Source organism: Rhea americana, unplaced genomic scaffold (genome assembly GCF_003343005.1).
Source record: "Rhea americana isolate MKP2758 unplaced genomic scaffold, rheAme1 scaffold_135, whole genome shotgun sequence".
Taxonomy (NCBI): domain Eukaryota; kingdom Metazoa; phylum Chordata; class Aves; order Rheiformes; family Rheidae; genus Rhea; species Rhea americana.
The window spans coordinates 390,768-418,474 of record NW_028185428.1 but is presented as its reverse complement, the minus strand read 5'-3'; the positions used below and the strand labels follow the sequence as shown (position 1 = coordinate 418,474).

The 27,707-nt window shown below is 53.6% G+C and overlaps 1 protein-coding gene across 1 annotated transcript in view; it reads left to right on the top strand.

The window, feature by feature from the left end:
• CAMK2A (calcium/calmodulin dependent protein kinase II alpha) overlaps positions 1 to 21,213 on the top strand; it is a 35,920-nt gene extending 14,707 nt beyond the window's left edge. Inside the window, exons 4-19 of the mRNA XM_085298048.1 lie at positions 176 to 230; positions 641 to 706; positions 2,240 to 2,312; positions 3,083 to 3,185; positions 4,077 to 4,160; positions 4,900 to 4,994; positions 5,418 to 5,540; positions 6,013 to 6,096; positions 7,530 to 7,572; positions 9,719 to 9,759; positions 13,814 to 13,846; positions 14,938 to 14,986; positions 16,729 to 16,804; positions 17,864 to 17,958; positions 18,362 to 18,599; positions 18,832 to 21,213. Coding sequence (XP_085154174.1) covers positions 176 to 230; positions 641 to 706; positions 2,240 to 2,312; positions 3,083 to 3,185; positions 4,077 to 4,160; positions 4,900 to 4,994; positions 5,418 to 5,540; positions 6,013 to 6,096; positions 7,530 to 7,572; positions 9,719 to 9,759; positions 13,814 to 13,846; positions 14,938 to 14,986; positions 16,729 to 16,804; positions 17,864 to 17,958; positions 18,362 to 18,594 — 1,253 coding nt within the window. The 3' untranslated portion in view covers positions 18,595 to 18,599; positions 18,832 to 21,213. The remainder of the gene's footprint in view (positions 1 to 175; positions 231 to 640; positions 707 to 2,239; positions 2,313 to 3,082; positions 3,186 to 4,076; positions 4,161 to 4,899; positions 4,995 to 5,417; positions 5,541 to 6,012; positions 6,097 to 7,529; positions 7,573 to 9,718; positions 9,760 to 13,813; positions 13,847 to 14,937; positions 14,987 to 16,728; positions 16,805 to 17,863; positions 17,959 to 18,361; positions 18,600 to 18,831) is intronic.
• Positions 21,214 to 27,707: the final 6,494 nt, after the last annotated feature.

The following is a 27,707-nucleotide window of genomic DNA, read 5'->3' as shown; positions in this document are numbered from 1 at the left end:
GCTGTAGCGCCTGGAGCAGGGAGGGGAAGCGGCCGCTGCCACGTTCTGCCCTTCCCGAGTTCCCGCTGTGCCCAAAGGGGAGCAAAGGCTTTTCTGATGGCYGGGAAAGGTCCTGGAGCTGGGTTGGAGCCAGGCCGTAACCCCTGTAACYGTAACCCTCTTGTTTCCACCGCAGTGAGGCTCCATGACAGCATCTCTGAAGAGGGTCACCACTACCTGATATTTGACCTGTGAGTCATAGTTAAACTTGGTCCTTAATTCACGACGAGCTGCGTGCCTTTGCCCTCCCGCGGGCTTGCCCGGGCCCCAGAGCTTGACACCCTGGACTTGGGGCCGGTGCTGGACTGTGTGTCCTGTGCAGCCTGTCCAAATCATGCAGCTTCTTCCATCTTCCCCATCTTCCACCTTGCACAAGCCTTTCCAGCATGGGGTGGGTTGAGCCTGCGGGGCTGGATCCAAGTCCTTGACCCGTGCAGCCAGCAGGCTGCTGCTCCCTGCCCTGTGTCCCAGCACRCTGCCTGGCTTGCCCAGCACCGTGCGGGGCTGCTCCCAAGGGCTGTGCGTGGTGCAAACTGCCTCAGCTCCGTCCCATGCCAGGTGGAGGTGGCCAAGCCTAACTCTGCACTTGCTTTGCTCTCAGGGTCACAGGCGGGGAGCTGTTTGAGGACATCGTGGCCAGAGAGTACTACAGCGAAGCAGATGCCAGGTGAGCAAGGAAAGGTGCCAGGCAGCAGAGGTGGCAGCACGCATCTCCCCTGGGCTGCTGCTCTGCAAGGTCCAAGCATTTGGCTTTTTGCAGTACAAGCTTCCTCCACGCTGAGTGGCATTTTACAGCTGCTCCTTGAAGCGTACTCATGAACCAGATGTGTAATGCTGCAAAAAACTCATTTTAACTCGCTCATCTCCTGTGCCAAGAGCTGTGTGTGTTATCACAGGGCTAGTCCCTCATGTTGAACCCAGGCAGCTGCTGGTCAGYGCTCGCAGTGCCCTGCTGCCCCAGCCACGGGCACAGCCTGACCTCCGCGGAGGAGCTGGGAAGCAAGGCTCRCCAGGGTGGGAGCGAGCAACCAGGACCTGCCTGGTGCCCCAGTCAGCAGAGGGGTAGCATAAATGTGCTATGATTCCTGCCATTTCCCTTTGCAGCTACATTACAGTCATTTGCAAACGTTTCTCTGGCTTTACCACTTGAAAGCGCTAATGAAGAGCAGCCCAGGCAGGCTGAGGGAGAGGATAGGCTGCAGCTACTCTCCCTCCTGTGCTGCTGCTGGCACATCCCAGGTGCCCTGCTGGGTACCGTTTCAGCCRCTCTTTTGCTTCTCGCAGCTCGAGAAGGAGGAGGGCGATAACGTAAGCCTAATTTCATGGAAGGGACTTGATTTGGCTGAGGTCATCCACATTGCCTGGCACAGCGCTTGGAGCAGTCTCTGATCCCGATGTGCCTGGTGCCGTGCCCATGACTTTGCCCCCTGCATGTGGAGTAGCCCACGTGAGGGAAGATGAGCATGGCCGGCACCAATGTCCGAGTGTGGTAAACTCTCTGCATGGAAAATATCCCCTATTTATAGACATAAAGTGATCTTTTTATTTAATGTTCTGCCTGAGTCCACTTACAACCCATCCACTTATTAGTGTCATATAAAAAAAATATATATGTAAATAAAGACCTTGTGCTTTGCAGACAGCTATTGTGGAAAGAAAGTGATCATTGCCTCGTTCTTTTCCCTTTTCTCATGCATGCGGTAGAGCTAGGGTTTAATGAGCTATATATAAAGTGAGCAGACACMGTGAGAGCCACCTGCATTAGATAAGATGAGGGAAATGGGGCTGAAGTGAATGTTAGCTTTGTCTGAAGAGCTCATCTGCTCTGCCTGGTGTAAGAACCCAAATCTGGGCTGATGCTGTGGCTCCACTGCCAGTACCAACTCCATGTTGCGTATGTGGGAAACCAGTTGGCTTTTTCAGCTCCTTATCCCTGGGCAGCATGTGAGTTCCTGCATAGCCTCAGCACTCCTGCTCTGCCAGGGTTGGGTGCTGAGYGAGCCCTGCCTGGGTTTTACTGGTAGCTGGGTTACAAGTGCTCTGTGCTTCGCAGGCTGCAGGTATATGRCATTCAGCAGAGATGCTGCAAGACTGCTGGTGGGATGGGGTGAGGGTGATGGAAGATTAAATGTAGGTGAATAGATGTGTCTATGGAAACTCTGCTTGCAGAACACTTCTGAGCTTTTTCCTTCTCCCACAGCCACTGCATCCAGCAGATCCTGGAAGCTGTCCTGCATTGCCACCAGATGGGGGTGGTACATCGGGATCTAAAGGTAAGAGCTGCAGGATGCAGGGACCTCTATGATACAAAACCCCATGCAGTARTGTTCAGATAAGCCTTGCCCTATCATGTCTTCTGCGGTATTTGAAATGCTGCAGAGAAGAGTGCGGTGTAGGAGCTTTGGGAAAGCCACAGAGCACAGAGAAGCTACAGGGCTTAAAGACACAAGGGAGAGGATGMAGAGGTCTCTGTGGTCCAAGGTCATCTAAAGAGCCAGTTTTCTTCCCAGGAAGATGCAGCTTGGCTCAAGGAAATACGTTGCTGTGGAGAGAGAGAGATGGGCAGGACAGCCTGGGGGACAGAGGTAGGGAAGTGCTCCCAGACAGGACAGGGAATGACTGGAGGATGGTGACATATTGCAAAGCTTCAAACTTCCTGGGAACACCAGAGCACAGAAGAAATGAAGAGGGACAGCATATGTAGGCAGCAGTGCTCTGAGCCTCTGGCATCGCTGTGCTGCTCAGCACTGCAGGGTCCCTCTGTTGTCACACCACAAGTCTGGTTGCAATGGGCTGAGTTTGTCACCAGTCCCTGTGCCCCAGTTTCTCCCCATGCAAACCACAGGCTTCCTGTGTGCTGGGTCTTTCTGCTGTGGCACCAGGACACATAGCAGGTCATACTAATCAGGAAGCACATACAGATYCCTCAGACCTGCATTGGGAAGCTCCCCCACAGCAGCAGAGCAGCTCATGGTCAGMTGGTCTGAATATACAGTGGGAAGGTGGCTGTCATGGATCTCCCAAACTTCGCTTCCTTCTGCAGCCAGAGAACCTGCTGCTGGCATCCAAGCTGAAAGGAGCAGCTGTCAAGCTGGCTGACTTTGGCCTCGCCATTGAGGTGGAGGGGGACCAGCAAGCATGGTTTGGTGAGTAGGAATGGCCTGAAGGTGGGTTATTTTCCAGCCCTCTTTGGCACGTGGTTAAGTAGGACCACTGAGGCCCAGGAGTGCCCCAGGACAGGCATGTGTCTCCAGGACCTAAATACCAAGTTATRAGAGTGCCCTGGCAGAGGCAGTCTAGGAGGTACAGTGGGGGAGTTGTAGTTCAATGATTCCAGCTGTACCAGTTGAACCAGTCCATATGTTGATCCAAAGCATGAGCAAACAGCTCAGTAGGGACTCAGAGTCACCAAGATGCTCTGGGGAGCTGGACAAGCAGGCAGTAGCGGAAGACCCATATGTGAAAACCCTCCAGATCCTGAAGGTGCATGTCAGAGCACCCCAGGCTCCTGATGTTTTGCTTCTGTCACTGGTTGTTTGCTGAAAGCCATAGGGTCAGAGGGGTTTCACCAGGGAGGTTGACAGTCCCCAGGAAAGGGCTTTTTGCAGTTTTAGAGGCTGATCGGAGATCAGCCAGAGAGAAGCATCATTCTCAAGCCTGTTGCACGCTCTCCCTGCACTGCTTCTAGGCTCAAGTCTTGCACCTCATTAGCTCACCTTCCCCTAACCCTCATCGATTGCATTACCCTGGGGATGCAGGAGACCACTCGGGCGTAAATCTGTCAGGGAAGTCAGAGGATTGTGCTTGACATACATGTAGCCCCAAGGCRCACGCTCCAGAAGCAGACATCCCTCATGCCCCCAGTGTGGTGAGGGGCTCAGTGCCACTGTGATCCCCTGCATGCCGAGTGTCTAACACCAACTGTCCCATCAGTTCATTACGTGCCGGGGCTGGGGCAAACAGCTCTCCCGCAGCGGCTGGTCAGAAGCCAGGCATTGCTGGCACATGGTGATGGGCTGTCTCTCCGGGGTCACTAGGTTTTGCTGGCACTCCGGGATACCTCTCCCCAGAAGTGCTCCGGAAGGATCCCTATGGCAAAGCTGTGGACCTGTGGGCTTGCGGTAAGTCAGACTGGGGTTGAAAGGCCAGGAGTGAGAGCAGCTGTGCAGGGTCAGGCAGGCTGTTGAACCAGCGTGTCCTGAACCACGGTCACAGGACACCTCTGAGGGATGCCAGGGCAGTGTTCACCCTTGAGGGAGCTGTCGCTTGCACTGTGCTGTCCCTGGAGCAGCATCTCTTTCCCAGCCCACCAGCACCTTTCTCTGAAAGATCAACCTCCTTCCTCCAGACCCAAAGCCCCTGGCAYGGGAGCTGCCCACCCAGGGAGCCAGGGCACCGCAGCCACAGGGATCTTCACACAGCCTGCGATGCGGAGGAGGCATCGCCAGCCCTCTCACTTGCACTCATGCGTGCGGCTGCCTGGCCCACATGCCTGGATCAACTGCCTCTCTCCCCAGCCACTGAGCACATCAGCGTGGAGCTGGGCCTGCCAGCATGGCTTTGCCATTTTAATTAGGGAGCAAATTGTCCCATTTCCCTGAAACTTTCTCAATTTCTCTTCTGGAGCTGAAACTGCCCCCAGTTTGGGTCTGTTCATACCTGCAGCGATATAAACCCTCTGCCACTTACCAGCACCCCTAACCCATGTCTRCTCTCCCTCTCTTGGACAGGAGTCATCCTCTACATCCTGCTGGTCGGGTACCCTCCCTTTTGGGATGAAGACCAGCATCTGCAGCGATATAAACCCTCTGCCACTTACCAGCACCCCTAACCCATGTCTGCTCTCCCTCTCTTGGACAGGAGTCATCCTCTACATCCTGCTGGTCGGGTACCCTCCCTTTTGGGATGAAGACCAGCATCGCCTCTATCAGCAGATCAAGGCCGGGGCCTATGATGTGAGTGGGTTTGTCTTCCTCTCCTCTTTCACTGTCTCCCTTCTTTCCTGCTGTCCCCATGCTGCAATCTGCTGTTCTAGGGCAGCATATGCAACGAGTTCAGGTGGATGTGAGCTGGTTTTCTTCTGCTCTACTCACAGAGGGTCAGTTAAGCTGCCTAACCCACATGTGCTGTCCGGACATGCCATGCAGGACAAATAGGTGTTATCCTCAGCCTTCTGCATTTCCCCTTCTGCTTCTGCTCTGCTCTCCACTGTTCTAGCTGGCAGCTCTTTCCAGCTGGTACAGCAAATCCCTCTGTCCAACCATGTCTGATGAGCAGAAGCAAAGAGTTGAAGGAGAACTAGCCTTGGGAGATCTGAGAAGGGCTTCTGCTTCCACTGCTTGTCATCGTCTCTCACTCTGCTCCCTTTACTTTGGCAGTTCCCCTCCCCTGAGTGGGACACGGTCACTCCTGAAGCAAAAGATCTCATCAATAAGATGTTAACCATAAACCCATCCAAACGCATCACAGCAGCAGAGGCTCTGAAGCACCCCTGGATATCGGTGAGTTGGGCAGGCATTCATGGAAAAGGCTAGACGTGATGGACAGAGGGAGGGACGTGAGGGCATTCCCACCAGTTCTGGCATGAGTATTTCACATCCATGACCAGGAGCAGGGCACGCAGCGGAGACTACAACCTGCGAGGGTGCAGCCATACCGCGCGCACCTCAGTCTGGATCGGGTCCTAAAGGCAGGAATATGCTGGGACCTYGCACCACGGGCTGACCCCTGCATGGCCAGGCAGCTGAGGCATTAACTCGGCTGGCTCAAGAGAGTCAGTAATTCCTGCTGCCTATTAAAGTTTTATCTGCTGCCGTTGCTGCATCAGCTACAGCCCGCGCCTGAGCTGTGGGAGACGGCGCACGTGTTCGTGTGTGTGAGAGCGGGGGCATGCTTCCCCCGCCTCACGCTCAGCCCGCCTCAATGCCTGCTCTCCTCTTCCTCCTTCTCTAAGCTGAGTCTTTCTCCTCGCAGCACCGTGCTACCGTCGCATCATGCATGCACAGGCAGGAGACTGTGGACTGTCTGAAGAAATTCAACGCCCGGAGAAAGCTGAAGGTAACTTTCACGCTCTCCTTTYCCAGCTGGCTGGAAAATGCGTGGCAGGATGGTTTGGGGTTCGTTCCCTGTGTGGAAAAGTCCAGAGTGTCTCTCTGGAGTCACTGGGTCAGGTTTTGGGGGTGATGCACATTGGGGATCTGCCCCAAAGGAGGGAAAAGAGGCCGACGTGTGCCAGTGRCTGCATCAGGCATGCAGTGCAGGACTAATAGGTGTTATCCTCGCCCTTCTGTGTTTCCCCTTCTGCTTGGGGAAGRGCTACCCTGAAGTCATGCACTGAATCACATAGCAAGACTGTGGCTGCACTGGAAACTGGGGTTAGGGAATTTCCCCCTGGGGACAGTGTCAGAGAGCACCTTYGGGTGGCAGGACACAGAGGCAAGCAAGACCCCTTTGCCTGATGCAGGGGCCAAATGAGCCACGTTGCATCTAGTGAGTAACCCAAGTGATGCGTAGGCAGGCAAAAAGCTGAGGCACGGCTGACCCACACCAGCAGCCCCACAGACTTCCCTTTCCTGGGCGCTGATGTGTTCAGGCCGGCTCTGAAATCCCAGGATCCCTGTGAAGAGCTCAGCCCTGTGGCTGCTCTGCCCTAGCCAGTGGCATCCTGCTGGGAACTGGCTCTGGACTGGTTTGGAAAACGAAATGCTTGCCCTAGAGCCGGTAACGTCAACCGCTTCCTGCAGCTTCTGCCGGCTGTGGGGAGGGCTCTGACCTGCGCGATAATCAGACCCGTTAGCGTTTCAGGCCTGRATGCGCTGTGGCATAAAGCAGTATAGCTGTGGGCTGCTAACAAGATTATCAAGAAAAGAAACTGGCTATAAGCTATTATTACCTTTCAGCTAGACAAGTAATCAAATTAGTTCAGGCATGTACTTCAAAATAGTAATCCATTACTGTGACCAATTAGTCTGAAGTAATCTCATTATACACTAAGAAACTAGTAGAGTCAGTTGGAAGAGGAGAAGTATTTCTATAAACATCTTGCAATGTTGTTCTTTGCTGCCATGAAAAATTCCCACTCCGCTGTTGTTAGCAGGCACGACTTTAATTACAATAAATACAGTTCCGCTCCGAGTGACTCGCCTTTCAACCAGCTGCCCTCCCCGCTCAGTGGTGTCTCTCCACACCCACAGCAGAACGAAACTGAAATCTGCCCTGGGATATTTAATATCCCTTTAAACTCAGAGGAAAGGCAGGTTCAGAGGATGCAACCCAATGCCCTGGCATCGGGGTTAAGGAGTCGGGTACCGAGGCTGGTTTTGATGGCAGGAGGGGAATATTGGTCCATAGGCCAGTTCCTCCCAGCAGATCCTCAGGAAGGCAGGTGATGAGTGGGGCCTTCCTCCCGGGGCGCCGAGGGGGCAGTGTGGGAAAGCACAGCRCGCCGGGGCCCAGCGCACCCTTTCCTTCCTGCCTTTTCTGTGTTTCAGGGAGCAATCCTCACCACCATGCTGGCGACACGCAACTTCTCCGGTAGGTGCCGTCTCCGGGGCTCTAATCCTGGCTTTGCCCTTGCCCTTCACCGAGGGGCCCCGGGAAGCCTGCTTCGCCCTGGAGCCCAGCTGCTGCTGGCTGCCTCCTCCCTCTGCCCCTTCCTCTGGTCCTGAGGGTGGCTGCCCTGGGCCTCGCCGTGGAGTTAAGGATGCGGCCTGGTGCTCTGGGGACACTGGCATTTGTGGGGGGGACCTGGCCAGGTAGGAGAGCACCTTCAGGCTGGTGGCTGGCTTGAAGGGGCTGAGCTGAGGTGTAGCTGCCCCTAGAGGTTTGAGACTTCAGGGCTTGTGTGTGTCTGTCCGTCTCACTCCTGTCGGGGTTTGGATGCCATGATAGGTGWGGGATGGGCTGGGTTCTGCTGTGCTGGGAGCACTCCCCAACGGGGGCCTCTCTTTCTCGAGGGTTGCATGGAAACATGGGAGCAGCCTGGCAGGGACCGAGTGCAGCAGCCCAGCCTGCACTGCGGGAAAGATCCCCGCTCAGCCACTGCCTTGGCTGGGAGCTTCCTCCTCTGTGGGTATTCGGCCATTTGAAGCAAGCCTGGCAGCTGGGATCATCAGTTCCCAGCTGATTTCCAGGCACAGAACCCAAAAGCAGCCAGTCAAGCACGATGCTATTTGCCTACTCAAACCCTCTCCAGCACCAGCCTTTGCAACCCATGGCCACGTGGTGCTCCAGGCCTGCTCTGGAGAGCCTGCGAACCCAGGCAGGATCCGACTGCCTCGTAATGCATGACCCCAGGGAGGTCTGTCAGGGAGGCCTGATTTGGACTAGCTGCAAGGGGTTTCTGGGTTTGCCAGGAAGCAAAGCCAGTGATGCCACAGCAGCAGAGTGGGCTGAACGGGCTGGGGCAGCCCAAGCAGAAACTTGGGCAACAGGAACAACAGGAGCCTCTGCCCAGGGCCTGAGCGTGGCTATTTGGTGTTAGACAGGTTTTGCACTCACTCCATGCAGGAGAGGATGGAGGAGCAGAGCTGGAGGTGCTGGGTCAGGTCTCTGTACAGGGAAAACATGCAGGTCCATCAGGGGGAGAGAGATGGGTGCAGGCAGGGAGGCACCAGGACCCACTGCTTCAGGATGGGCCTTGTGGCTGGGCAGCTTATGGTGGGGGCCCAGAGGTAGGATCAGAGAGGAGCAGAAGGGGTGTTTGGGGTAGTTTTGCTGAAGCACTGTGGGAGGGGGACAGGGGCTCCCGGGCCTGGCGAGGTGCYGGGGGAGAGCGCACCGAAGCTGAGGCTGGGGTTTGGTATCTGCATTTGTCGCGGGGGGATTGCGCTGACACATTTAGCACTTGTGGGCAGCCTGCAGCGGGGCTGGAGGAGTTTAACAGCTGGGGGGATCTGATATCAGGCCCCGGTTGGGGAGGCGCATTGGGCACGGAGCATCAAAGGGCAGGAAATTCAGAGGCTGCTTTCCTGACCGCTGCCYGCCCCGTGCAAAGCCGGGGCACGCGGGTCCCCTGCCCGGCCCCGGGTGGGTTGAGCCCAGGCGGTCCCGTGCAGCTCCCCGTGGGCGCAGGAACCGCCAGGGAGCGGGTGGCCAGCAGCACCCCGGGGGGCTGGGGCAAAGCCAGCAGCGGTGGGTGGGCACCGGGGAAGGYGTCTGCTTTCCATCATTGTCAAAATGCGGGCTGCAGCTGTCGGGCCGGCGGGCCGGCAGCACATGATCCCRGCAGCATGGGGCTAAAATTAGAGGGCGGCAGGCGGGCGGGCGGGCAGGCCATTCCTCAGCGCCGTGCTCATTAGCCAACGCCACCCGACYGCAGCGGGCCGGAGCTGGGGTCCTGCCAGGGAGCCCCGTGCACCCTCCAGGCTCGGGCTGGAGCTCTCTGCCYGGCCCCAGGCACTGGCCCCTCTCCGAGCCACCCCACAGGCTTGGTGTGACAGCAAGAGACGGGACATGCCTGTGGTAGAGAGGCGCCGGGGCAAGACGGGCYGGCGAGGTGGCCCGTGAGCACGGGGAGCTGCAGAGAGGTTGCAMCAACAAGGGCTGGCAAGAGGAAGAGCCCGTTGCCTCGTCCCGGGGTGTCCTGCCCCTCCACTGCCCGGCATCATGCTGCTAATCCTCGTCCTACTGGTCCTGGTGCCCTGCCTGGCTCTCCTCACCTCCTTCCTTCTCTCTCCAGGAGGCAAAAGTGGTGGCAACAAGAAGAATGACGGCGTGAAGGTAAGCCCCCTCGCTGCCGCCCTCTCCCGCCCCGCTCCCGCGGCCGCTGGCGTGCCGCAGCGGGGGCGGCAGACGGGGCCCCGCTCCGCAGCGGCAGCCCGCGCTTTGGAGGGAAGTTGCTGGCCGGTGCTYGGAGCGCGTCCCGGGGCTGCCGACCCACTGCCCGCCTCGGCATGCCCGCGTCCCCCCTCCCCGKCGGGGAGCAGTGCAGAGGCAATGTAGAGGTGGCTTTGCAGTGCGGTGAGTGGAGGAACCAGGCTGTCTCTTCAGCTGGGGAGWGGAGGGGCGTGCTGGGAGAATTTGCTTAATTGCCTGGAAAATATACCTGTCCCGTGCCATCTCTGACGGAGCAGGGAGGAGGAGAGAGGCTGAATCAAGAGAGGGAGGGAGGCAGCTTTGCACTTGAGCTCGGGAGCTGCGGGTTCAGGCTGGCAGCAGCCACGCGTGGAGCCAAGCTGGAAGAGCCAGGGGTCACCAGCTCATGCATCGCAGCTGAGCTCCTGAGCAGCTCCTGAGCTGGGCTCTCCCCACAGAGCTCCAAGCCTCCACCCTCCAGGTGCCCCATCTCTGGTGACACTTGGGTGCATTTACACTCAGCACCACTCCTCGCCCAGAGCACTCGGTTTAGAGCCAGGAAGGATACACGTGCTTGGCAAAGCACTGAAAACAACCTGCTGCTTGGAGGACCTTGCTCTTGGGCTGCAGAAAGTGCTGCAGAACTGCCTACCCTTCTGCTCATGAGCCACAGCTCTTCTCCAGGACAAGACAGGCTCCTGGAGGCAGACAACTGCAAAAATCTGTCTGCCCAACAGCTTGTTCTGATGATAAAGAGATCTAGTGATCAGCAAGCTCTGTCGTCCTTCTTCTCCAGAAGAGAATTACCCATGTAAAGGTCTTTCTCTCTACTTGCCTGTTCCCTAGGCCTCATGAATACCAGTGCTTGGCTGAGAAGTTGCGTGATTATATCCTTACACCCCAGGGCAAGGATGCAAGGCATGAGCCGTGGGAGCCTGCTTGCAGCAAAGCCTCTTTTCTTTCTGTGGCCTTTTGTAGGGACCCAGCTGTTGACTTGTGGGGGGAACCAGGTTCTAGAAGAGCAGAGGCCTCAGCTGGCTTTTCCCCTCCTTGGTCCAATGTACAGTGGAGCCAGAAGTCTGGCAATGAATTGTTTCTCTCTCATGCCTTCCAAATCCAGTGACTGGGAGAGGCAAAGCATGCAAAGTTTAAGACCATACATAACCCTCCAAACCTAGGCTCAGCTCCACAGGAAAACATTCTGGCTACCCAACATTATTCTGTGGCCTGAAGTTGGTGGACTGAATTGCTATGAGAGGACATTGCTCTGGGATATGATCACAGGACATCATGTGATTTCCAGGATGGGATTGTTAGCTTTGAACAACAGTGCTGGCACAGAGGGGACTGGCCCCATGGGAGTCACAGCAACCCAGCTACCAGTCACTGCTGACCTGTCTTCTGCTGCTGGGAGTCACCTGAGAAGTGACCAGGTATAGCTGACTGAGTGTGAGTTGCTGGAGTGTAGGTAAGARCAATTAGGAGGTGCTTTATTAAGCTGTTAAAGGACAGATTGGTAGATGGGAAGGCTTCATCAGGCGTGGTCCTGAATCTAATTTTCCAACAGGAAGGGGTAAGCTTGAATTTCATTCCTGGCATGGGGAGGGGGGCAGGGTGATGTTAGAAGACCATTTACCAGTCCAACTTGCTAATGATATTCTCTTGGCCTTGGCAGTAGCTTTGAGGGTAAGTGCTATCTTGGGTGTGTGCTGCAGGTAGCAAAATAGCTGATTTGGGTAATGCCAAGAAATGTCCAAGAATGTACAGGAAGAGGAAGACAACAAAGGTGGAGGAGAGGTCACTCCCAACAGATGGCTAGCTTTGACCACATTCAGCATTAGCATTCRTACATATCATTTTCCTGCCCAGCGTGGAGGGACTTGCAATGTAACTATCTTATGGGGACATAGAAAATATAACAAGGAGGCTGATTTTTCTGGAGGAAGCTTTTAAGACTCAACATGGGCAGCTGGCAAAAGTCAAGTTGTATTCATTCCTTTTCATCTTTCTGGAAAAGCAGGGCAGGAGCCTGGAACACACCAAGGGTGGTCAACTGAGTGTATGTCTCTTGCACCTCACTGCAGAGTGTGGGAAGGTGGAGAGGGGAAGGACCTGCTCTTTCAGTGAGCAGTTTTGCTAGTTAGGCCATGGGGTGTGGTTGTCAGAAGAGTTGTGTCCCCATTTGGAGAAACCTRCTGGACTGACTTTCCCATGAGAGTAGGCAGGTCACAGACAGCCATGTCTGGAGCTCCTGCCCAAAGYCACGCAGGTGGACAGCAGATAGCTGGTGCTGCTGCTCCAGCCTGCCAGCACAACCCTCCAACAGTAGGTCTCTGCTAGTCCAGGCTGAGAGGGCTCAAAATTCACCCTCCCAAGGAGCTTCTTCCCCYACTAAAAGCATTCAGAAGACCAAAAATTCTCCATAAACCCTGTGTTGGGGGAGGACTTCCTCTAGGACGTCTGAGTCCCAGCATCTATGATACCTTCACTGCCCTGTGTAGTGTCGCATCTTGTCACATTGTAAACCAATGAAATCACTGCCCCATGTCACATCCTGTCCCGTCTTAAATTAATGAGCTCACTGCCCCGTGTTGCATCCTGTTACTGTATGTTCGAACTTAACGCGGTCACTGCTTTGTGTTGCATTCTGTTGCGTCCAGAATTTCTGCAGTTTACTGCCCCTTGTCATGTCCTTGGCTAGCAGAAGCTGTGAGCCCTTTCTGCAGCTTGTTTCCTCAGACAGTGTGATTCTGGCTGCTCCATTTCCYGTGAGATTCCTTCCAAAATACCACAGCTTATTGTGCCCTTTAGGACATCTGTTATGTTTCAGAGATGGAGGGGCGAGCTTTAATGTAGGACCCAGCAAGGGAAGGGAGAGTTCCACCAATAGAAGATAAGTCAGTGAAGGTGCTGGTGGGAGCCATTTAGGTTGTGAAAGGAGGAATGAGTGGGAWTGAAGACAGCAGTTTTTACACTGCRACCCATCCAAATACCCTGATGGGCTGCTGTATGGGCCTTTCCAGGAGATTCACACGCTATGTGCTCCTTCCCCCTCTGCTGGGTGGGCAGAGCTGCTGCCTTACTAAATGTGCTGGTAAAACACTTATTACTTGGCACTGCAGCTTCTAATTCCTGCACACTAGCATTTCCTGTCACCTTCTGTGACTCATGGTCTGGGAGCTGGAAGTGGAGAAAGGGCATGAGGCCTACGTGCACATCCCTTCAGCTCTCCACCAGATAGGTGGTGGAGATGGGGAGCAGAGCACAGAAAGGAAGGACGGTCCAAAGTAGTTTGGAGTTGCAGTCAGAAAGTTGGCTATGGGCTCATCTAACCAAAAGACCTTAAAGCCTAGAGGTAGCAGTCAAGGATGGAGATAAAYGTGCATGTGTTAGGTCTTCCCTTTTGAGGAGTCCTGTCCTGACAAAAGGACTCTGATTGCACTCAAGATAGATTCCTGARTGGTGTATCTGCATTTCAGGGTAGAGCAGCAACGGCCATGCTGGCTCTAAACTAACATGCTTAGTACTGGAGACAAATCTAGGCCTAAAACTATGGAGCTAATTGGATGCCTGAGATGGTAGATTTGGCTTAGCATTTTAGCTTCCCACTCATGATGCCTAGATTCTATTCCTGTGACCCTGGTGGCATAGTTGCAAAGCCACCAGAGTGGTCACCTACCTCTAGGAAACTCCACTTTGGACTAGCCAGGGCCTTGGGATGAAGCAATAACAGAGATTGTAGTAGATCAGGAGAGAAAGGTGCTAGGAGAAACATGGGGAGGGGCCTTGCATAGCACCAGCAGCACTGCAGCCAGTGGCACATCCCTACAGGAGCCTCAAATTGGCCTGTTGCACTTTTGTTTGCCCCTACACGAGGACCATGAAGGGTGGCTCAGGAGCTGCTCCCTCTCATGTGCTGCTCTTTGCCTTTCTCACTCTGTGTCTCTTCCTGTTCCATCTCTTCTCCTTGTTTTTCCAGAAAAGAAAGTCCAGTTCCAGCGTTCAGTTAATGGTGAGTGTCCGTCGTCTTCCTCAATGCTGATATTGCTGGGCCTCTCAACATGTTCCAGCCTTCCCCCATTTTTGGAAGTTACTTCGGGGTAGGGAAGAAGGGACACTGGGGTTGGAGGGACATCCTCAAAGCCGTATCACCCACAAACCCCATTAACAGGGTTGGTGCAGGCACTTGCTGACCGCCAGCCGGTGGGAAGCCAGCCCTGGTTCTTGCTGATGGGTTCTCATGCCGTTTCTCCCAGTTCTCCTGACTCAGGTCTGCAGGCTGCATCGGTCCAAGGAGCCTTGGAGAAACACCTTCCATGCCTCTGCGGGGACTGTATGGTCATGGGACACCTTGCCAACCTACATCGGGGTATTATGGGTAATACATAAGCAAGGCTCTGCTGGGAAGAGCTAGCAGAGCCATTGCTCTAGCTCCGCTAGCAGAGTTGCCTTGATGGGGCTCCTGGAGAGAAACAGGGGGTCAGTACCCCCTCCCCAAAATCTGTGTAGTGCTCAGCTGTTTATTGGAAGAGCTGTGTCTCAGCCTTCGGTGGTCCATGTGGGTCTTGGAAGCACTCTGTTTGATTGTACATTTCTCTCCCTACTCTGCAGTCAGTGTGGTCTCTCTTACTCCTGCACAGTCCCCTCACTTCCTCTTTCTCATCCCAGTTCCTCCTCGCTGTTAATTTGTGCATTTCTCTTTATTGTATGGTCAACGTGGTGTCTTCCACCTCTGCACAGCCCCTTTCCCTGCCCTTCTGGCTATGCTCATAGGAACCTGCCAAACTGTCCCCTGGACCTGCCCCGTGTCTGTCCCCACAGGCGCTGGTAGGAAAGGCACCACTGTTCCTACGAGACCCTCCACAGCCCAGCTCTTGTGCCCTTGGCTACAAGGTGTGGAAGTCAGGGAGGGCTCTGCCATCACTACGCGAGAGCTGTGGTTGAGGATGGGTTTGACCTGCTGGCATTTTCCTTGGTTTCTGTCCGTTTGCACAGTCAAGCGCTGTGGGGTCGGACTCGGGGGGCTGTCGAACACACAAACTCCTTCTTGTGCAGTGTGGAGACTGGTCTCACCTTCCTATCTCCTTTCTGTTCTTTGTTCAGGAATCATCGGAGAGCACTAACACCACCATTGAAGATGAAGACACCAAAGGTACTGGTGGGAGCACACAGGGAGAGAGAGAGGCTATTTCAGAGTRGCATGCTTGGGCCATTAGTCTAGTCACCCCCAAGCAGATATTGCCTACAACAAAACCTACAGCAAGCAAGATTCCTCTGGGCCATTCATAAGTTGCTTTCATTCATTATGCCAGCATGGACCAAGGCCAATGCAGGTGGTTCCCCTGCTGATACGTTGCTATGAGCAGTTGTGTTGTAGCACTGCTGGAGAGGAGGAGGGCAGCACTCACAAAAATGGAAGAGTTTCCTGAAAGCAGGCATGAAAATGGCTGGCTCAGAGAGGAGGCTGTTCACTCTCCACTGTCACGCTAGAGGCACTAGCACAGCATCTGGTCCACTCAGGAAGCTTGTGGTGGCCCTCATTGCACCATGTAGGCTGAAGGTAGAGTCGGACTCTGGGCAGCTTCAGCTCATTTGACCAAGGTGCTCACAGGTTCACTGTGGGGGAGGCACGTTGCTCGCTACTCTCCTGGGATTAGTTGAGTCTCTGCATGGACTACAGTCTGCCTGCCCACACTACCCCATCCTCCTGCCCTCTTTGCCCACTTGCTGCCTTTTCCTGCATGTCCTTCTGGAGCAGTGTCACTTGCTGGAGGCAAAATAAATGGTACTTTGGGAATAACCTCCAGGGGAAATCCCTTCCTCATTCCCTCACTCCTTCCTGCATGTCAGAGCCAGCTTTCTAAGAATAGCCCAGGGAATAATTTATTGGTGCTAATTTGTAAAGTATCTCAATAAAATGAACTCGGCACAAAGCAAGATGGACTCTGGCCTGACATTAGAGTTAATTGAACATTTGTTCTCGCAGGTCATGGCTCCTATGAGAGAGGGCRTGGAGGCAGAAGGTGCTCAGTCCTGCATTCAGAAAAGGGCTGCGGCTCCATATTCTTTTATGAATGACTCTCTCATGCTTGTGTACTCTTCCCCCTCCCATTTTACCAACCAYGGTAAAAAATTAACTCACGCATACCACTGATTTGCATTCGAAACAGAGCCTCATTCATAAGCCCAGGGTTGTSTCTGACGGCTCCTCCTGACATCCCAGGGAGCCAAACCCACTTGTGCAGCATGGCCCTCGCCCAGCTCTGGCTGAGAACACAGTGGGAGGCCCAGGGAACCGGCTGTATGGTGGTGTGCCCTTTGGTGGCTCTCCCCTTGTGTTTTCTTCGGGGGTAGGTTTGTGAGAGCTGGGCTTCTGGGGTCACTGGCCAGTTCACTCACCTTTTCTCCCCAGTCGAGACCATATTCTTCTGTCTTAGATGGAAATGAAAGTATCCCTTGACCCAGCCCTGCCCTAGTCTGGCCCTACTGGAAGTTTGTAGCCCAGTATTGAGCTGAGATGGGAAGTTCTAGCTTGGTGCAAATGTGAAGCTAGCACTGAGACATGCCACTTCTTTGGGCCAAGGGCAGTTTACCACTTGATTAACCCTCTTGCTCTTTAGGAAATGAGAAAAATCGAGTGTTTTTGTTTGTTTTTTACTTTTTCTCTGACTTTGGAGGTCTTGGTCTTTCTTTTTTCACCTGCGGCCCTTTCCCATATCTGACTCCTAAGTACCTCTCCCATCCTTCCCCTAGATGGTTTCCAGTTCCTCTTGATGTCCTGATAATCCCTGATGATCTGTTTCTAATGAGAAAAAGATACCTTGGAGATATTGCAACATTAATGCTTTTGATTTGTCTTCTCTCTCTCTTTATTTATTTTTTTTTAACCAACAGTACGGAAGCAAGAAATCATTAAAGTAACAGAGCAGCTGATTGAAGCAATAAGCAATGGTGACTTTGAGTCCTACACGTGAGTGTGACTAATGTGATTTTGAGCTGGGGTAAGGGCCAGCTGGTTGATAGCTCAGCCTCCTGGAGTGGGCCCTGGAGGGAATCAGGCTCTCCCTGTAAAAACACAGCCCATTCRGTTTACCACTCTCAAGTGTGGAATGACCAGATTGACATGTAAGTGGAGCACAGAGAAAATCCAGGTGACTCAGGGGACATGTTTCCATACCTGATGCTTCTCTCCTACTAACTGACCACATCTCTCTCTCTCCTCATATCCATACATAAGCCCATTTTCTGGTTTGCAAAAAGATGAATAACTGTRGATATGATTTATGATGGATGAAGGAACATTACATCCACGGTATTCATTATATCCAGATTGCCTTAGGGTGCTTGGAAAGATAACTGCTTTCCACATGCTGAGCTGATGCTCCTTGGAGTGTACTCCTGTACCCAAGGCCTATTTAATTAGCTATTTCTGAGTGAGCATAGGTCTTGATTCCTGCCTTGGAGAACAACAGCAGGGATATTTCAATACAGAGCAGAGAGAGTTAGATTTTTCCTGCTATTTTTCTTTTGTCTCCTGCAAAGATGATGACAGTATCTTGGGAAGGTTTAATTGGRCATGGTGACTGATGGAGAAATCACGCTGTCTCACTTGAGGAACCCAGCTATAGTCTTTGGAGTAGAGGCAAGGCTGTGTAAGCTTCCTGTAGAGAGCAAGACAGAGGTCCTCTGAGATTATTTATAGCATCAGACTTCTGCTCTGAATTGCTTTCTGGAGAGGCCTAGCTCCATGAAATGTGGGGAGGGCCTAGCAAAGCACCATGGACCTTCCCCTGTAATATGTCAGTACTCTAAGTGCCCTGCCACAAATCTTACAGCTTAGTTTAGCAAGCACAGCTGTTCAGGGAAATATTCTGCATCAAAGTGCCTTGGTTTCAGACTGAGGGGAAGTCGTCTTGAGCRTAAGTGGTTCAGGTTTTGCAGAATGTTATTTGTGTGCACTCTCACGTTAGAATCAGTGAGATAACCTCTCCTCTTTCTTTCCCCTTCCCTCCTCTTCTGGCCTCTCCAGGAAGATGTGTGACCCTGGAATGACTGCTTTTGAGCCTGAGGCTCTGGGGAACCTAGTGGAAGGCTTGGATTTCCATCGATTCTACTTTGAAAACCGTAAGTAGCCTCTTCCCYTCCCAAAGGACCATTTTCACCTCCCATATCCTGTTCTGTTTYTCACATCCATCAGCTTGCTGGATGGAAGAGGGTAAGGATGATTTTGGGGAGCATCTGTGAATCTCTGGCTGATCTGAGACAGACCCCAGGAGAAGGTCAATAAAGGCTGTTAGGTCAGCTGGGGATGGGCTGGATTGTAGAGGAACTGTTTGGTTAGCTTTTTTCTAGGTGGACTGTTACCCATYCTAAGCCTGTCAATGCAGCATTTACCTGACCCCTCCAAGCAGAGAGCCTGACCTGAAGGAACTTCTCTTCCCACATTGCTGTTGTCTTCTGTGACTGTTAGAGGGAAAACAAAATTCCTTCCCCTGCCTAAGACCACCTACACTTTTCCCTTTCTCAGTGTGGTCCCGGAACAGCAAGCCTGTGCAYACGACAATCCTGAACCCCCACATCCACCTGATGGGAGACGAGTCTGCCTGCATCGCCTACATCCGCATCACACAGTACGTTGACGCAGGAGGGATCCCCCGCACTGCCCAGTCGGAGGAGACCCGCATCTGGCACCGTCGGGATGGCAAATGGCAAATCATCCACTTCCACAGATCTGGCGCGCCCTCTGTCCTACCGCAGTAAGCCCTGTGAGAAACCAGTGCTTGGGGCTTGGTGGGATCAGGAGCTGCAGGGTGCGGGAGGGGATGGTGCAGGCCCCTTGCAGCAGCGAGGGTGCAGAAGGGGTGAGATCATTCCCAGTCTCTGTGATGGTGGTAAGATGACAATTGCCAATGGGAGGGTCATGGCCAGAAGAAGAGGATGGCCCATCAAAGGGACAACAAAAGCAAAAAACCTCTCTGCTCAATTTGTGTTTTCCAGTTGAAGTGTGGGCTGGCCTGTGTCAGGTTTGTCACTGACTCACTACAACGGGGAGATTCCCTCCAACTCTTCACCTATGGGACTTTGGCTGTTGGCTCTGCTGCTTGGTTCCTGCTGGAATTCCTCTCACTTATCGCCATGAACATGCAATGGCCCCACCAACACGACACACACATTGAATCAAAACCCCCATCCCATCCTTTGCAGCCATCCCTGCCAGGGCCTTTGCACTGGGCTCCCTTTCTCTGCATGAAAGAAGAGAAGAGAACCTGTTAACAAAAACCTCTTATTTGGCCAGCGGGAAGAATCATGCCTGGAGTAAAGGCCTCCACCACCACTGCATGGTATTCCTGGGCTCCTGCATGTCCTCAGAACTCAGCACATCTCATGAAATGCRACAGGACTTGCCATCTATCTCCATCCCAACTTCTGCTGAGAGCCTCAAAGGCCCCAAGGAAGAAGAAAGCACTGAGGCAGTTTTGAGCCACTCTGTGCTGGTTGGGGCTTGAGTGACCCTCTCAGCATCAGTGGATTTTTGTCTCRCTGTTACCATGGTCCCATACCTGATGCTGTGGCTCTCACCTGCTCCCACTTTGGACTCTTTCTCAACTCGAGCTCTCACTTCTTGGCAGCCTCAACTGAGGAATCTCACTTTAAATTATTTGCAAAATTCAGCTTCTAGCACCTGTGGGTGAAGAGGGATTTATTTGGATGGGTGAGTAAAGGCTATTTTTTATTTTCTCTTCCCAGGAGTGTAGACTGGCTTCTTCCCAGGAGGGTGAGTAGGTTTGTTCCCTAGCACTGGGGAGCTGTTATGTCAACAGGCAGCGTGCTGTCTGAGCAGGGACACTCTCCCTCCTTCCTCCCTTCTCCCTTGGGAGCAGGGACTGGAGAAGCCGGGAGAAGAGAGGAAGAGTATGCAACTGCTCCTCTGCACTGCACTGGCCCAGCAAAGGAACCGGTGGCCAGAGGGACAGAGAGCTCAGCTTGCGGAGCAGCGGCCAGGCATCTCCACAAGGATGGGCTTGGCACAGTAGCAGGCTCTTAATGTCATCATTCCCTGAACCATCCTCCCTATGCAGCTTCCTTTACCCCAGCTGACTTGGCACCCAGCTGTTGTCCACACCAAGCACCAACCTCTGCCCCTTGCATGCAGCACCTGGACCTTCTCCCAGCACCCTGAACTCAAGCACCACAGCCCTCGCTGTAGTGCTGGAAATGCTGGTGCTAAGGCAGCCAAGCTGGCCACCCATTCGAGATACAAAACTTCATCTGCCATGTGACACCTTCCAGCAAAGACGAGGAATGCAAGCTTTAGTAATAAAACTCTGCAGAATCTGATCATGCTTTGAAGAAACAAACAAGCCTTTAGCTATCTCTTCTACTTTGAGCGCATGCCTTTTTATAGGAAAAAGAAAACAACCTACTGTGTATTTCGTAACTTGATTTTGAGTATTTGATGACATGAATCTTTATGTAATAACTAGAAACATTCAACTGTTTGGGGTGGGGGAGAGGTTTGGGGGGGTTGCTGTTTTTCGTTTCGTTTGCCTTTGGAGTGGGGTCGTAACGAAGTGCCGTTCCTAATGGGACCCCACGGCTGCATCCCAGGGTCCGAGCGGTGGAGCTGACCCGAGCTGGGTCTCCCACCTTGTGCCCCATGGGTGGCTGTGATGGCAGCAAGGCCACCATGGCTCGTTGCAGTTGCCCTGGCCAGGCAAAGGCAGCAGCCTCCTGGGCACAGCTATGTCCCCAAGGGCCCTTTCTGGGCGCATGTGGATTTTCCTGAATGGCAAAGCCAGGCAGTGGTTCTTCAGGAGCCATCAGCRGGTGGTTTTCAGGATAGAAGACAAAGCTGGAACAGAGAATTTAGGTATCACCTCTTTGCCTTCAGGCAGAGGTCTGAGAGGTGTGAGAGTGGTTATTTTTCTGGTAATCCTTCAATTTCTTGTTCTCTTTTTTTCCAATTGAAACTTCTTTGCTCGTTGATGTGAGATTACTGCAGTGCACTGCTGCCACTGGGGGACTTTCTAACTGCACTATCTTCATCTGCATGGCATTTAACTTTCTAGATGGTGCGTGTATTGAAAAACAAAGAAATGAACAAAAAACGCTTGTTTTGGACATAAAGAGGAAAAAAGAAAAAAAAAAAAAGGAATGTTTTCTCCATGTAAATTCTGATTGTGTAYTTTGCCTTTTCTGTGGTTTTTGAATGCTTTGCTCTCTGTCTAGGCAGGGGCGGCTGCCTCACGAAACACAGCCACATTCTTGCAGACTGCAAAAATATTTTCCCGCTGGATTGAGGGGAAGAAATCCAAACTGTCAGGGCATTAACAGTCTTGGAGAGTTGTTCGGCATGTCCCGCTGCAGGGCGAGGCGGGGGGGAGGCAGTTGCTGCTGGGAATGTGTGTAGCAGATGCCTTTTGGGGGGGGGGTGGAAATCGCACAGGTTCTCAATGGRCACAAATGTGTGTCCCTATGATCTTGGCAGACCTGTGCTCTTTGACAGTGGAGCTACACTGGCTTGCAAGGGTTGGCCCCAAAGCTTTCCTAAASCAGGGGAAACCATGCAGGCAGAAGATTAGCTTTTAAGATAGAGTTCAGGTGTTTTTATGAATCTCTTTCTTCCTGTAGTCACATAGTGCTGAAATTTTTTCATTTTTAAAGGAAGGATTCAGCTCTTACATAGTTTGCTGTCCTCCTTCATGTTTGTGAAGCCAGCCGTGGCAAGTCTCTTCCACTTCTTGATGCCTAGGCTGTCCGGGTGCTTGAAGTATTTTGAGTGATCAATGGGAGACGGATGAGGAAGGAAGTGGCCATGCTGCTGTGGCCAATACTCCTCCTTTGTGCTCACAGCTTGGCTCTGAGTTGCGCTGTGGGGCAGATCTGACTTCAGCCTGTTTTTAGARCTGCTGATAGCTGTGTGTTCAAGTGGGCCATGAGGGTGAAACTGCTTCAACAACCATAGCTGGAGGGATGCTGGCCTGGGAAGGGAGGTATGGTGAGGTGACGGGGATGACAGRTGAAATACTGAGGTAGATCCAGCCTCCTTTTGCTGAGAGCTCTTTGGGCAGTCGCTACCAGGTGAACATCTTGGTTTCCAAAGAGGCTTTGAGCTGTTGTCTTGGAGGTGATTTCTCCTTGAGACTTCCTTGTGGTCATTTCTCCAGGGATTGGTTCTCTGGAGGCAGCTGGATGTCCTTGCAACACCCAAGATGTTACAGACCAGATCAAAGGGAAGCAGAGTCTGAGGTTTCARCTCTTTTTAATCTTCCAGTCAAGGTGAGGCCTGACCAAGGAAGACCTGACTTCCCACCATCTGCCCACATTGGCAGTATTAAGCACCTGCACTTTAGAGGTCTATTCTGCCTTGTTTCGCTCCCTACCTTGCCCTGGTTCTCCAGAGCAGTTTTCTGTAACCCCAGAACATCTCTCAGCAGGCACTGAATAAACCACCATCCTTTCTTTTAGTAGCCATGATGAACAGCTTCTGTCTCTGTCTTCCTCTATATTCCCTGATTTCTTCTAAACTTGCAGGAAAACTAAAAAAGACTGACTGCCACAGCCCTTTGACTGGCAGAGCAAGGGACACTGTGGTTGCACCCCTACTTGAAAGCTAGGCAGTGTCTTCTGGCATCGCCCCAACAATCTCAGCAAGTCTCTGGGGATGACAAGCTCCAGGGGACATTCCCARTAAGCAATATGGATGAGGCCACCTTGTTGGGAGGGAGTTCCTACCATAGACCTCCTGTCCCCATCAGCCTCAAGTCCAGAGATCATGCTGTGGCACTTTTAATTTCCTAGTAGAGACATAGCCTGACTCTCACCTGGTTGCCTGGACAACCAGGTCAAACAAAACTCAACAGTCCTCCAAATTAATCTTTGCTTCCATTTCTTGCAGACCACAAGAAAGAGGCGAGTCCCAGCACTCGCTGCAGTGGTCTCAGGTTCCCAGCTCTAGACATGGGTTGGGATTTGCCTATTTTCCCTTCCTGACTGGCAGGGCCTAGGTCTGGTCTGCAACAACATCATTTCTCAGGTCTTGCTGGTGCACCCCTTCCGGAAGAAGAACAGGCAACTCTGGGCCCTTCTCTGCCTGTTGCTGGAYGGAGTGAAGGCTCTGCTCCTAACCCGTGCCAGGACAGCCCTTCTTCCCTGAGGGGAAATGCCCCATCTGCCAGGCACCAAACTTCTGTATGACCCCCAACCTTCTTCCCTCCCTTCGTCCTCAGCAAATTTGCACCACTGTGGAGATGCAACAGTGGGAGCCAGCAGCAGCAGGTGCCCATGGGCAGCCCAGCCTGCCTCTGCAGGGGCTCAGGGCAGCTTGACTCTCGCAGACAAACCCACACTGACCTTGGCATTGAGCTCATGGCCTGCTCTGCAGGCCATGATAGGATTGTAGGAGAGGACCAGCAAACTCTCTTGTTGTATTTGAGTGTCCTGGTGTGTGCCTGACAGCGCAGTGGACTAAGATGTGTTTCCCAGCAAAAGATCCCATGATCATCTCCTCTAATCATCCCAGGACCTGGTTGACCCTTCCTCCCTGCCATGGGACACATCTTGTGGCATGCACAGTACTCTTGACGTAACCACCATTAAAAGGTGGACTTGGTCTGGTAGCCAGACCCTRTTCTCCATTCATAGGGATGCCTTGGAGGTAAGTACTGATAGAGGGGAAAAGTCCTTCCACTAACAGGATAGATCTCTCGTCATCACTTATTTCCATATGATCCCTGGGCAGGTCTCAGCTCATCAGTAYCAGACAGGGCAAACCCAGACTTGACCAGGTTGTGGGCACATCAGAGGAGAGGCTGGTGGCCCTGGGGTGGTTCAGTCCACAGTGTCTGCCCTGTGGCTCCCTTCCACTTGGCTGAAGTCTCTCCTCACCTGTGGGTCCCTCCTTGTTGCGAGACCTCCTCCCCATTGCTGACTGTGATGCCAGGGAGCGGGAGGGGGGATGATAGAGGGGGAAGTATACCGAGTGGCTCCTTCCATATTTGGGTTGTTGTTCCTTTTTTTTCTAACTGTTGCACAATTTTAGGGCTTTTGTAACATTTTTTGGACAAGCAGGGAAAATATGTTAACAGTGGTTTAAGAAAAAATGAGATCTCTCTTATATATAATATATATAAAAATATATATACATACAGGAAATCTCTATGGAAATATTTATTTAAGATGATTGCAAAAAATATATTGTAATTAAGAATATATCAAGCTTAATCACTTAACAAAAATCAGACCCCAGGGAGGGGGAAGCTGCCTGACTCCTCGTGTCCGTACCGCCGTACGGTTGCAGCTGAAGCCTTTTTCTCTCTTTTGTAAGTGCACTCGAACCGTCGAGTGGTGTGACCGTGTTGGATTCATCGGGGGTTTGGGGGGGGGGGGATTTTGTTTCCTTTTTGTTTGGTTTTGAAACCTGTGGCTGTGAACAGAATGATCACTGCTCCGATCCAACGCTACATTTGGGGAGGGCGGCGGGGGGAGCGGGTGCGGGGTGGGTGCGGGAGGGAAGGGCGAGTGTTAATTTTATTCTTGGTGTTCAAGTGCAATAAATAGCTACAAACTTCTGAGCATGGAAACGGGTGATTCTCCGTCAGTGACTCAGGCGCTCTCCCTTCGCGACGCTCCCGCCTTCGAGGGCGCCCAGGCTCCGGTCGAGCCTCGGGCAGCAGGTAGCAGACCCCGCTCCTTCCCCGGGCAGGGGTGCTGGCGGTGCGGGTGCGCCGGGTGCCGGCCCGGGCTAGGAGCACGCTGGGTTCCTCCTGGTCTGGAGGTCTAGGTTGCACCTTGCAGTGGTGCAACAAGCCCACGAGATGTCAGCAAAAGACCGTTCCCACGGGCGCTCAGGCCCGGTTCAGAGCAGGAGCTCCGGGCRGAGGCGAGGGGCAGAGCTGGAGCTCTGCGTGCCCCAGGCACGTCRGGGACCTGCGCCAGGGCCACCTCTCCTCCCTGAGCCCCGCTGCCATCCTGCCAGCCCTGGCTGTGCAGAAGAGCCTTGCTAAAACCTGGAAGAAACCCTTGGGCGTTCAGGGAGTGGGAGCCAAACTGGCGTGTGGGGTGGGGTGTGGGGAGGCCAGCGCTGAACCCTGGGCCCAATTCCACGTGCAGGGTGCAAATGCACAAGCTGGTCCCCAGGAGCAGCTCCAYGGCCCTTCAGGCTGCCCCACATTGCTCTATGCGTAGCCATACCCAGCCCAGGAGATGTATCATTTTTAAATGCCCCCATCACCTTTTTCCCTTAGTTCTCCGCCTTTCAGCCTTGCTCTCTATTGTACCCTTGGCCCCAGCCGTAGTCTCTGCTCTGCCCTTCCCATCGCTCTGCAGCACCTCTCCCATTTATCGTAGCTGCCAAGGGAGAGCCCAGCAGCGAGGATCCCAGGATTACAAGGGGAATTTAGGGAATGTGGCCAGGACCCCATATGGGTAGGAAACAAGCTCAAATTCGTGCAGAGGCCAGAGCAGCCGGGCTGTAAAGCCAAGGGCAGCGTGTGTCTGTGCTCTGCTTGCAAAAGCAACTCAGGCCTTAAGCTGCCACTCTGGTGTTCGGTAAATGTTTCCTAGCCTTGCCTGGGCCAAAAGCCTTGCTCAGACCAAGGCGTTTCCACTTCTTTACCCCACGATGCCCAACCTAGCTACCCGCTACGTCACATGGGGCAGACTCCCCACGGCAGCGGCTGGGCAACACCATGACCTCCCAGGGCCTCCTGCTCGGCAAATAGTGTCAAGGTTAGAGCGAGGGATTCATTGAGGCCATAAATGTTTATGGCTGGCCCTCCCCGCTCCCCAGCCGCCACAGCCTGAACTTTCCATCAGCGACACTTTTATGGCCAGCCTCTAATGATTAACTTGGGGGCTAGTGGCTGAAGGTGCTTTCCRATGCAGGGGCTCTGCCAGAGCCGCAGGGGCCGAGGAAAGACGGGGCCAGGGCAGGGGACCCCTGGGAGAGCCAGCAGCCCTTCCGGCTCCAGCCGCGGAGGGGTGTGGGGCTGACGGAAAGGAGGATGTGGAAAGGAGTCAGTGGCCATGCAGGAAGGAGGCTGGAGGCAAAGACAGTCAGGAGCAGAGCTGGGGCCGCGCTCGGCATTGCCAGGGCGTGGTGAGGGTGCGCAGGAGGGATGGGACGATGTGGGAGCCAGTCCCCGCACTCTCAGTGGGGCAAAGGGAATAATTCAACCCCCCCCCCCCAAAGAAGAACACAGGTCGGTGGAGGGGAGAGCTGGGTTTCCTTCCAGTGCCTGCAGCCAGACACACGCAGGCGGGCAGTCAGTGTGGCATTGCTGTTGGCCGGGTGTGCTGGACCCTGGCTGGCAAAACAGACGGTCCAGGCCCTGGAGGGTTGCAGGCAATCCCCAGCCTTCCCTCCGTGACAGGGTGATGCTGAAAAAGCCTCGTATGCCTGGTCTGCCCAGCCCACGGCATTAATGCCCCAGGGGGTGCCTCCCTGCCCTGCTCCCCTGGATGCTGGGATGCATCCAGGCATAAGCCGTAATTCCCCTCTTTTACCTGGGTTTTGGCTCTTACCTGATCAGGACAGAGCATTGCAGGACAGAGCCCTCGTGGTCTGGGTTCCCCCATCCCCAGAAGCTGCCCTCAACGTGTGTTTCTCGTGCTGTGACCAAGCTCCTCTCCCCAAGCAGGAGGCCCCGGGCCCCTGGTTGGTAGAAGCAAYATTTGCATGTTCAGAAACCCACAAATAACCCACATGGAGTCACACGCTGCTTTTTAATGGTTAATCGAGAATGCACAGGGGGACGGGCACACACAACACTGGAGGCAGTGGGGACAGGTGGCTTCAGATCCAAATGGCCCCAACCAGGACATTCCCAGCACCCTCCAGGCCAGCAGCSTCTGCAGGAGATCAACCCAGACACRCAGATACTAGGCTGTGCAGGCAGCACCGCGCGGCAGACTCACAGCCTCCCTGTGACACGGGGCCTGGGCYGAGCTGCCCCAAAATCCTCTGCTGGCACCTAACCCTGCACTTCGCCTTCCTCTGGGAGGAGAGAGCAAGGACTAGCTCTGCCAGCAAAGGGGGCTCCAACAGCTCCCCCATGCCCCAGAGCAGAGTCCTGAGCTACAACAGCCCTTTTCTCTGCCTGGGGGATGGACAGGGGTCCTCCTTTGGTTCTGGGTCAGAGATGAGCCCTGACCTCCTGTGGGCATGGGGGTTACCTAGCCTCTTCCTGCCCTTCGAGCATGCCCCAGCCCTGCAAAGCACCCTGAGGATGAGCTGACCTGACCTGCCAAGGTCTGAGGGAGACCTACAGGCTTGGAAGGGCCCAAACCATTTTGTTCGTAAAGCATTTTTTTTTATGACTGCTCATTTATTAGGTCAGATTTCATTCCTGGAACAATGACCTGCTTTTGTTTTCCTGGAGCACCTCTGTGTAAGCAGAGCGTCCTGACACACATATACCTTCCTCAAAGCACAGAGGATGTTAAAACCGTCCTTTCTCACACACGTTTGTGGGTTATTGGMGTTAAAGATGCATTAGTAGAGAACAGGTGGATGCAGAGCATCCTCCCTGCCTTGCACAGCCCAAGAATCCCTGCAAAGGGAGGGCAGCACGGGGTCCTCTCCTGCCTGCTTGCRGCGCATGGGCTGAGTCTGAGGATGGGATGAGGACAATCAGACACTTGCACCAGACACCATCACACAAAGGCACGGATTCATCACACAACTTGCCACACTGAACAGAAACACCTCGAGGATAGTGGACCCAGCAGCAGTCCTTTCCTGGTGAGGCCAGGGTGGTGGCAAGGGGGTCAGTAGAGTCAGCAGCTCATGACTGCCCCTCGCATGTCCCCCAGGCCAGCCCAAAGTGCCCAAGTGTGACCTGTGCAAGTTTTGGGGTGACCCCCACCAGCCC